General features: G+C 50.0%; 1 protein-coding gene across 1 annotated transcript in view; it reads right to left on the bottom strand.

The window, feature by feature from the left end:
* Positions 1–2,568: 2,568 nt before the first annotated feature.
* The window catches only part of UBE3C (ubiquitin protein ligase E3C), a 112,891-nt gene continuing 104,065 nt past the window's right edge, over positions 2,569–11,394 (bottom strand). Inside the window, exons 23-24 of the mRNA XM_014535567.1 lie at positions 8,341–8,471; positions 2,569–2,835 (exon numbers count right to left, since the gene is read on the bottom strand). Coding sequence (XP_014391053.1) covers positions 2,665–2,835; positions 8,341–8,471 — 302 coding nt within the window. The 3' untranslated portion in view covers positions 2,569–2,664. The remainder of the gene's footprint in view (positions 2,836–8,340; positions 8,472–11,394) is intronic.

The raw sequence follows: 11,394 nt of genomic DNA, 5'->3' as shown, positions 1-11,394 counted from the left end.
AGATCACCACACACGGGTCACCACGCTGCTGCAACGCCCTGACCCAGAGGATAAGTTTGGGAGAGCTGATGGTTTTACATTTGTTTTGGGGGGACTGGCTGTAGGAAATCAGCCATGAGCTGTGGTTAGCTTATTTGAGGCTCCTACCTAGGCCCCGAGTTCCTATTTTATTTGCATTATGTGCTGTTAGCTGTTTGTCTTTCTTTGGTCTTAGCAGCTTACAGGCTAGTTGTACCTGCCCTCACCCCCTCAGGAGCCCCCTGCACGGTTACCCCAGCACCCGCCTCGGTTGGGTGGCCCATGGTCCAGGCTGTGGCTGCCAGGCCCGCAGCCGGTCATGGGTCATGGGCAGCACTTGGGGAGAGAACACCGAGTGCGGGAGGCTAAAACCAAGAGGAATTAGCACACTCTGCAAAAAGACCCGCGGGAAGGCCAGTGGACTCTGATATTCAGCAGGGCTGAATACTGCCCTGCTGTGGGCTCAATGGCTGAAGGCAATTCCCTAACCTGATAACCCTTTTTTTTACTGTTTACCAAACTTTACCTTTGATATGCCTATATGCATTCCTAAAGGGCAAATGTGTATTTAGGTGAATAAAAGCTGACAGGTCCAGGGTTTCAGCGAGCTTCTGCACTAGAGGGAAGTTTCCGCCTGGCCCCCATGTCTTCTAAATTCATATTTCTTGTCTAGTGTTTTCATTTGTGTGCGGCCCCTTCTTCAGATCCCGAACCCTGGCCGTAAATGGATGCGGCATGGAGCATCCAGGACACCCGGCAAATACCTATGTGCAGACCACAGCGTGTCAGACACCGGAACAGCCTCCCTTCACTTGGCACCCGGCTCTGAGCACAGCACCAGCAATGAGAGTGGAATAGCAGAGAAGGCTAACCTCTGCGAGGGTGGGAGACCCCTTCAGACTCACTGTCCTCAGCACCGTGGTGCTGTCCGATGAGAGTGGAGGAGGGGGTGGGAAGGGGGAAGGGTGCTGCCCGACGAGAGGGGGTGGAGGGTGCCGCCCAACGAGAGGGGGGTGGAGAGTGGGGGTAGTTGATGCCGGATGAGGGGGGGGGGTGCTGCCAGTCCTGGCCCAGCCCCCTCAGCGTGCCCACAGGTAACAGAAGCTGTGGTATTACTAGGGCAGAATAGAACCAACTACAACTGTTTGGGGTATGACTCCAACACAACCTTGGGAAAAAACATTTAATGCAAATATTTAGCCATTGGAACATACAGATAAATAAATAAGCTCAGAATCACTGAGAAAAAATCAAATAAGTATAATTGCCCATTTCTTTTCAATCCCAGGTATTTTCAAAATACTGAAAATAAAATGTACAAATTAACTGGTAAGCAAAGAGGAAACAGAACATTCGACATAAAACAGCCTGAAATAAAAATAAAACCGACAAGGACAAACCCTAATTATTTTATTTCTGTGTGTATCAAGACTACAAATAGCATTTAACACTTAATTTATTATTCCAATTAAGAAATTACACGTTTTGATAATGGTCATTGTTTTAAAAGTGTCATTCAGTCCTGCACGTGAAAGGATATTGCTAACCGGGTCAGTTCAGAGGGACAGCCCGGAGCCCAGGGCGGTGCCCCGCGGAGAGGAGCCCGGAGCCCGAGTCCAGGCCGGCCATCAGCGAGGAGGCCCTGCTCTCACAGCCGCCGCGCCAGGACGCTCGTTCAGCAACCACGGGGTCCTGATAAAGTGCCGATTGCGCGGGAACTGCCCACACTCCTCCCCTAGACGCGCATGTGGGGACTGTCCCGCCTTCCAAGCAGCACCGTTGAGGAAGTGGAGGGTGCAGAGCGTGGCGGCTTACCCCGGGTTACCCCAACATCCAGGGCGACGCCAGCTGGCCCGGGACGAGGCATTTGGTTCAAGTGACTGGATCGAGCTCAGTGTCTGCTCCCCGTCGTCACTGACTGTAGGTCACAGTCCCTTCTCCCGAAAATTCTCCAGACAGAGTGGAGACACATGGGGAAGAATGGAGTGCCACCCCCCCCTGCCCCAGCAACAGCCAGACCACGTGATGAGGGCGATGGTGCGCCCTAAGCAGGCACGCTTGTCCCTGTGGGAGCAATGGCTTAGAAAGCACAGGACCACACGACCACTATCTCTTCTCCAAGCCTTGCCCTCGGGGAAAAGGCAGCAGGAAAAACGCCTTGAGTTTGAACTATCAGGCTTGTAAACAGCTCAGCCCACAAGAAGCAGTGCCCCTGAGTCAGCACCCAACCCACAGAGTCAGTGTGAACAGCAGCAGCGCCTGGAGCCTGCCCAGGGCACCTCAGCCCAGGGGCGCCCAGTCCAAGGGCACTCAGCCCAGGGGCGCCCAGTCCAGAAGCCTCGCCCAGGGGCACATCAGCAACGCCAAAGCTGTATCTTTGGTTAATTTCACTGAGTTGCCACTAGTCTTAAAACTGTGTTCTTGGCAAAATTACTGAATGAGCCACATGGCACCTAACATGTTATTTTAAATTTAAGTTACTTGAAAAGCAATGCCCTTCTGAGTAAGTGACAGTGACTGAAATCATGTAAAAAATGAAGGGGCAGGAGAGCGGTGGGAGCCCAGCCTGAGCGTCCTCGTGGGCCTGGAAGGAGCTACTTACGAGGAGGCCGCGCAGCTTCGCTGCAGAGGTCGCTGCCCAGGAGCTCAGCTCAGCTCGAAGCCCGCGGCGCACTCTATGGCGTAGAGCAGCTTGCTGCGCAGCAGTGCCTCGTCCTGGAACTCGGGCAGCTTCAGCAGGTTCATGCAGGTGCTGGCTGTGGGCAGCCGCTCCAGGTCGGAGCCGCCGTTGTGAATGCAGAAGGCAGGGTACAGCTCCTGAAAGACGTCAGCCAGCATGGCCTTCAACCAATTTTAAAATGCCAAACATGACACAGCTTACCGCAGGGACGTTATCTGCATCCACACACACCCACCCACCCAGATAATGACGCCCACTGACCAGCGTGGCGAGACCAGAGAGCACACCGGGAGCCAGGCCCCACTCTGACGGGGACACTGGGGTGAGGCCCCGCCACGGCCTGAGCAGGACAAGCCCGGCTGACACTGCACGTCAGCCATGCTGCTCCGCGTGTGCGTGAACTCAGCACACGTTCTATGACGGGCAGGACATGGCAAGAGCACAGCCCACGAACATGCTTCTGACCTTTGACCTCTGTGCGTTCGCCACAGTTACATTAAGCTCCATTTAAACAACACAAGTGGCATGTGAAATGGGCTAAAAAGAGTCTTTTTTTCTAATTATAGTTTGTCCACAACTTTAAATGTCTCTTACACAGGCCAGAACAGGAGCTGAGAGAGAAGCAGAAAGCCTAGGACCGTACCACCCTCCCTGGGCTTCCGAGTGCACCCACTCCAGGCCATGCTCTCAAGTGCCCCAAGGGAAATCAGGCATCTGCTGAGAAAGGACTGCGCAGGCAGGCGGTGAGCGCCGGGTAAACACGTGGTCATGTGACTGGGTGAAGGCAAGCGTGAATTTATTTTGCAGCTAAATGCCACATCTCAGCGTTTCTTTCCTAATGCTAATCGAATTTCCTACTTGGAGTCTTAAAAGTAGGAAAAATGAAGTTCTGCACTGAAACTGGAGTCAAGGGCAGCACCTCACGCATAATTAAGCAGCGCCACGGATTGGCATTAATTCAGAGTGAGGAGAGCTTCCATTGATTATGTGGCCTTATAGCAACGTAACAATTTTCTATTAGCACTTTAATGATTTTTTGTCCGTAACAATCACAGCCATTGAACATATTAAACTTTAATTAGCTTTAGCTGATGTTTCTGCTCTCCTATAACCTGGCACTAGGGTCTCAGGGCGTAAACTGTGCATCCGCGTCCTCCTACCAGGGTCTCGCTGCAGGCAGCCCTCCTCCCTCCTCCGATCCGGCCTGCCTGCCCAAGAACTGCTCATGGGAAAGAATAGGAATAAACAGGAAGGTGATTTTCCCAATGTGAAGTCTAACTTACGACAGCTGCAAAGACCTTTAAAAACTCTTAAATTCCACATGTAATACATTTTAGTTCATTGAAAAGACCTAGAATAGGAAGTCCCAAACAGCATTTTTCAGAATACAATGCACTCAATTATGGCTGCACAGGGATCAGCAGGGACAGGCTGGGAAGGCTGGTCCCCATGGCTGGACTCAGAGGCCGCAACCACCGGCACCGGTTCTCAGGAGCAGCACCTGCCCTCCAGCTTATTGCCAACACCGTCGGCTTCGACAGACCAGGCACCGGCAGAAATCTCTGGGCCTGAATTTTGCTTAATTTTCATATTTGTAGGTTAGGTGTTGTTTTGAAATCAGAAGATACTGGAAGCCTGGTCTGTCATAATAAACTTTCCTGGGAGGAACCAAGATGGCAGCATAGGTAAACACCTGTATTTGCTGCCTCCCACAACCACATCAAAATTACAACTAAAACACATAACAACTATCATTCAGAACCGTGGGAAAGCTGACCGAGTGGAAGTACTGCAACCAGAGAGGTAAAGAAGAAAGTGCATTGAGACTGGTAGGAGGTGTGGAGGCGCGGAACGGGCTGGCACCTGGGTGCGCCGCTTTTTTAATTGGGAGGGAGATACAAGTTCCCGCTTGCTCTGAGCTCCGGTGCCAGGCGAGACTCTGGGGGACCCAGACACATACAGGAAGAAACGGGACTGTCTGGCATCGGGGCAGGAATGCAGGCAGCTTTCTTTCAGATGGAGGTGCTGGCAACGGTCATGGTTCCTGCGCTGGGACCTCCCCCGGTGCAGGGCTGACTGGCAGCCACTGCTGTTTGCTCCACCCTGGAGATTCCCTGAGATCCCGCCCTACCCAATTTACAACCCCACCCAAGCTTTTGCATATGAATGGCCTGTCCTTTCTCAGCCTAAAACCTGTCAAACAAGCTGGAGCTGGGTCAGGGAGCCCCAAAGCTATCAAGAGAAGGCCCAAGGCTGCCACCAGCAGCAACCTGCCTTGCTTCACAGCTGGGCCTCGTCTGGGCACTTCCAAACCTGATGCAAAGAGGAGGAATCTGCTGATCCCGCTGTAGCTCCTGTTGGGTGGCCCCAGGCAGTGGCTGACTTTGCACCTCCTTGGAGATCCAAGAGCCAGTGTACCCAGTAGTCAGTGCGAGACCATACCAGATTACAACTCTTCACATCCATAAGTGACGCATTCAAGGGGCAGACTTAGTGAGGACCAAAGCCCCACTGAAGCAAGTCCTGCCCCATAAGGGTGTCTCCTGCACCGCAGCTCTTCCATTGTAGACACAGCTGGTCCTCACAGCCAATTGGCCTGGAGGTCAATTCCTCCCAGTGATACCAACAGCAATCAAGGCTCAACTACAACAAGACTGTGCTCACAGCCCACAAAGGGGTGCACCAAGAGTGTCCACCTCAGGTGATTGGGGAGGCTGAGCCACTGGGCCCTATAGGACACCTACCACACAAGGTCACTCTATCAGCTACCCAATATATAGAAACACAGGGAAGCAGCCAAAATGCGGAGACAAAGAAACATGTCACAAATGAAAGAAATGGATGAAAGCAAAATAACTGGATATAGAGTTCAAAACCACAGTTATAAGGTTACTCAAGAATCTTCTAGAAACCTCCAAGGAACTTAATGAGACCTTCAAGGATCTTAGTGAGAATGCCAAAAAAATGGAAAAGGACCAGTCAGAAATTAAGCATACACTGACTGAAATAATGAATAATATACAGAGATTCAACAGTAGACTAGAGGATCCCAGGAATCAAGTCAAATATTTGAAATACGAGGAAGCAAAAAACACCCAACCGGAAGAGCAAAAAAAAAAAAAAGAATCCAAAAATATGAAGATAGTGAAAGGAGCCTCTGGGACAGCTTCAAGCGTACCAACATCACATTATGGGGGTGCCAGAAGAAGAGAGAGAGCAAAATATTGAAAACCTATTTGAAGAAAGCAAGATATTGAAAACCTATTTGAAGAAATAATGACAGAAAACTTCCCCTACCTGGTGAAAGAAATAGACTTACAAGTCTAGGAAGTGCAGAGAACCCCAAACAAGAGGAATCCAAAGAAGCCCACACCAAGACACATCATAATTAAATTACCAAGGGCAAAAGACAAAGAGAGAATATTAAAAGGAGCAAGAGAAAAGCAGTTACCTACAAGGGAGTGCCCATACGACTGTCTACTGATTTCTCAACAGAAACTATGCAGGCCAGAAGGGAGTGGCAAGAAATATTCAAAGTGATGAGTAGCAAGAACCCTCAACCAAGATTACTCTACCCAGCAAAGCTATCATTTAGAATTGAAGGTCAGATAGAGCTTCATAGATAAGAAAAAGCTAAAGGAGTTCATCACAACCAAACCAGTATTATATGAAACGCTAAAGGGTATTCTTTAAGAAGAGGAAGAAGAAGAAAAAGGTAAAGATAAAAAATTATGAACAACAAAGTGACAACAAATACATATCTATCAACAAGTGAATCTAAAAATCAAATGAATAAAAAAATCTGATGAGCAGAATACATTGGTGAATGTAATAGAATCAGGGGCATGGGAATGGAGCACACTGACAATTCTCGGGTGAAGGGAGTGTGGGGGGGGTGTGTGGGAAGAGATTGGACAAAGATCTTATATGCATGTATGCAGTACCTATAGACATGGACAGTGGGGTGGCGAGGGCCTGGGGTGGGGTGGGAACCGGGTGAAGGGGAGCTATGGGGGGGAAAAAGAGGAACATCTGTAATAATCTGAACAATAAAGATTAAAAAACAAAAAACAAAAAGCTTTACTGAAAAAATTACCGGATGGCAGTCCGGCCGTGTGGCTCAGTGGTTGAGCATCAACCTATGAACCAGGAGGTCACGATTTGATTCCCGGTCAGGGCACATGCCTGGGTTGCGGGGGCTCAGTCCCCAGTGAGGTGAGTGCAGGAGGCAGCCCATCAATGATTCTCTCTCATCATTGATGTGTCTGTCTGTTTGTCTCTCCCTCTCTGAAATCAATAAAAGTATTTTTAGAAACATCACCCATGGCACGGAACCCTCCGTGCATAAGAATGTAATGGTCGCCATTGTCTGTGTCACTGGGTGACAGAGGTTCTGCTGAAACCCTTCCCGCAGCCCCTTTGTCTGCACTTACACGTTTCACTCGGTCTGCCCTGCGCTCCAGGTCCCCACACAGCATCACCTCCAGACCCTGCCCCTCCTCCCCAGCGCCAAAGACACCAGACCCATCAGTGAGGGGGATCATGCTCCTGGCCTGGGTGTGGCTGCACAGTGGTTCCCGAGGCCTGTTCTCTGAACAGACGAGATCTTCTGTGGACGTCACCGTGGTGACCCGCACGTGTCTGTCCTGTGGCTGAATGTGTACCTGTTTCTGGTGTGTCTCGTGCTGCGTGCCTCCCCTCCCTACCGCCTCGCAGAGTCTAACTCAGGGGTGGGCAAACTTTTTGACTCGAGGGCCACAATGGGTTCTTAAACTGGACCGGAGGGCCGGAACAAAAGCATGGATGGAGTGTTTGTGTGAACTAATATAAATTCAAAGTAAACATCATTACATAAAAGGGTACGGTCTTTTTTTTTTTAGTTTTATTCATTTCAAACGGGCCGGATCCGGCCCTCGGTTTGCCCACAGCTGGCTAACTCCTCACCAGCCCTCAGGTGGCTGAGGCTGTGGCAGGAGCACAGGTGAGGGCCGCCCCGCCCCCTCTTCCTCTGGTAATTCAGCTGTGGTTATGGAAAGGGCTTGTGTTTTAGGGAATCAGCAGGAAAGACACTTCGTCAACTTACCCTCAAACAGTTCAGGACAGAAACATACAGAGATGCTAGAACAAGGGTGGCAAACATAACAACTGGTAACTGTGGTTACGGTGTCCTCTGCCCAATTCTTACAAATATTCTATAGATGTGAAGTAAGGCCAGGTAACAAAATCGGTCACAATGGGCACCTGGGAACAATGTGCTTCTGCTTGCACACCTCTCCCCACACAGCCTCCACTTTCACCCTGCCTCCCTCAGCCGGGCTGCAAATAGCCCAGGACACACGACAGACCTGGAGGCAGTAGCTGTGACAGCCAGTGCAGTGGACGAGGTGTGCCCGCAGGCTCACAGCCACTGCGCTCACCGGACCACCAGCAGGCACCGTGGGGCACAGTGGACGCACCAGGAGACAGAGACCCAGTGGACAGTGCTCCCGACGCAGCACAAGGCAACGCACCTGGTGCCACAAATCACTGCACATCAATGCCACTTCCCCAGACTCCAAGTGCCCCGCCGCCAGAGCCCCACATGGTATCCCACTGCCTTTCTCAGTTACAAGGGGTTTTAAAGCAAATGCACAAAGCAGTACCTTAAACCCCAAAAGAGGGGGCCGGGAGCAGCTGGTGACGAACTTGAGCAGTTTGCGCTTCTCCTCGTCTGTGAAGCCCTCCACGACGCGCCAGAAGGCTCGGATCACAGGGTGGTCGGCAGAATAGCCTCCTAACAAAGTGACACGTGGTATGAAAAAGCAGCGGTGCACAGTGGGGTCCCCAGGGCCCCACCACAGGGCGCTACAATGTCACCACGTGGTGGTGGCAGCTCCTGGCAGACGGCCACCTCTACCAGCACCTCTTAGGCCGGCCCCGGGTGACGGCAAGTTCAGAGGAACAGAGCCTTCGGAGGGACCCGTGTCACAGGACGACTGCCGGGGTCTGAGCTCCGGGAGCTTTGCTAGGAGTGCCCTTAGAGTGCCCTTGGACTGCAGAGGAGCAGCCCTGAGTGACAGGAGCTGCAGGAAGGCCGCCCACCGCAGGGCAGGCCTGGGGCTTTTCTGTGACAGGGAAAGCTGTTCACCCGCATGATCTCAGTGTCGACTCGCTTTATCACCTGTCCCGACTGAGGCACAGACGTGGCCGACAATTAGACCACTATTCTAAAGTGTAACATCTGCTACTTACAGCTTTTAATCTGCTTAAGTGCCTCCTAAAACTGAAATAATGGCCTTATATTGTTCCCTCATTGTTAATATACTACAGAAATAACATCAATAAAATATCTTAAGTGCATTAATTGGCACCAACATGAATAGGATGCTATTTTAACCCTATTCACCAGCACAACTGCCATCCTCGAAGGTGTGAGCTGGGGACACTTCCTGGCTGGCCTGGCTTCTCTAGACTCATGATCCGAGTGGGGACAATGTGCCCTCAGATTATTTCCTTTATACACACAGGAGAGTTCAAGTTCAGAGCAGTGGGAATTCATTACAGAGGGGAGACACATGCACACATTTACATGTACATGAATAGACACATGTGTATCTATATAAATAAGTGATTTTAGCAAATTTATAGATTTTGCAGCCATCACCACAGCCCAGTTTTAGGACATTTCCAGGAACCCCACACGTGCCCTCAGGGTCACTTCACACGAATTCCTCCCGAGAGAGGAGAACCTTCCGCATGGTCCACTCCCAAAACCCTTTCAAGTTACCCTGGAGGAAGGCCGAACGGCATTCAACAGAAGAGAGGCGGCGAGGCTGGTTTCGCTTTTTAAAAACCGTGGTAACATAAAACTCACCACTTAAGCCCTCCTACATGTACAGTTCAGTGGCGTTCATACAGCCGCTGCTGATTCTAGCCAACACTGCCCGGCCCCTGGCCCCTCCCGCCCACTCCCAGGGTCTCGGAATGTGCCGGTCCTAGGCACTCTGTCGTTTGGTGCGTGTGGCTTATTTCATGTGGCATACTGTTTCCAAGGGTCATCCTGTTTGAACTTCATTTCCTTTTAAGGCAGCGCTCTCCCACTGTGTGCACAGACCTTTGCCTATTGTGAACAGTGCAGGTTTGAACCCTCCGGAGCACGCACCTGTCCGGGTTCCTGCGCCCGACCACCCGGGGAGCACGCTAGGAGTGGGGTGCGGGCTCACACGGCAGTTCGGTGTCTAGATTCCGGGAACCACTGAACCACCAACACAGCGGCCATTTCCTGCACATGTATATTTAGAACGCTCTCTCGCAGTCCTGCCTGCCTTTCCACTTCTGAGAGGCAGCTTTTGAAGCACAAAGGCATTCATTTTGAGAAACTCCAATTCCCATCAGCATTTTTCTGGACTGCGCTTTGGTGCACATCTCTGCCTAATCCAAGTCAGGAGATGTTCTAAGGTATGCTAGAGGCTTCCCTGTAGGTCAGCAATCTGGTTGTGTCGTTTCTGCATATGGTGAGGAAAGAGCTACGTTCACACTTTTCTACGTGGATATTTTCCCTGCATCATTAAACGGGCAAAAATCAAATAAGCGTAACAGGAAGATACGCTCTGAGCTCTGTGATGGCCCCGCGGTCAGCGCCGCTATGGGGGCTCTGAACCAGAGTCTAGGCTTCAACTCTGCCAGACACAACTGTTTAGGCTGCTTCAGGCCCTTTACATTTCCACATACAATAGATGAGCTGCTGAGATCTGATAGGGGTCGCATTGAATTTGTAATTAATTTGCAAGAATTGCATCTCGACAACACTGAGTCTTCCAATCCCTGAGAACGGACTGTCCTCCATTCATTTAAGTCTCCTGTAAACCATGCATAAGTCTGCATTTACTTTGCTAACTTGTATTTTATTCTTTTTTGATGCTCCTTTGAATACATTGTTTTAATTCCATTCAACTGTATATCAGAATAAAATTGCTTCCTGCACATGGATCTACGCTGCAACCTGCTGACCTTGCTCTTCAGCTCCCACGGCCTGTCTCTGGTCATTGTCCTCGTGAAGTTTTACTCCTTTCACTTTTCTTTTCCAAGCTGGATGTTTCTCTCCTCCCTCCCCCCTCCCATCCGCCTACCCGCCTTCCTGCCCACCTAGATCACTCACTGTACTAGCTAGAACCCCCAGCACAATGTTGGGTAAAAATAACAAAAGCAAGTATCTTTGCTCGGGGAAGCATTCAGCTCCACCGCGCTGCCGCATGATGGTAGTGGTGAATTTTTCACAATGTCCTGTATCAGGTTTAGGAAGATCCTTCTATTCCTTGTTTCCTGAGAATTTTTTCCTGGGAGGAGAGGCTAAGATGCTCAAAAGCTGCAATTACTTTTTTCTTTTTCTTTGCATCCACTGCAATGATGATATGGGTTTTGTCCTTTGTATTACCAATACATCAACACATTTTCAGATGTTAAATTAACCTGATATTCATGGGATAAATATTCCTTGACTTAATCATTTTTATGTGCTGCTGGATTCAGTTTGCTAATATTTTGAGGATTTTTGCATCTATGTTCATGAGGGACATTAATCTATAATTTCCTTTTTTAAAAAAAGTTTTTATTTATTCAATTGATAGGGGTGATGTTGGTCAACATGAACATATAGGTTTCAGGTGTGGGTTCCTATATTACAAGATCTGTATATTTTCTCTGCCTTTGATATCACA

This window comes from Myotis brandtii, unplaced genomic scaffold (assembly GCF_000412655.1).
Source record: "Myotis brandtii unplaced genomic scaffold, ASM41265v1 scaffold145, whole genome shotgun sequence".
Taxonomy (NCBI): Eukaryota; Metazoa; Chordata; class Mammalia; order Chiroptera; family Vespertilionidae; genus Myotis; species Myotis brandtii.
The sequence above is the reverse complement of the archived record's forward strand: the minus strand, read 5'-3'. Positions and strand labels throughout refer to the sequence as shown.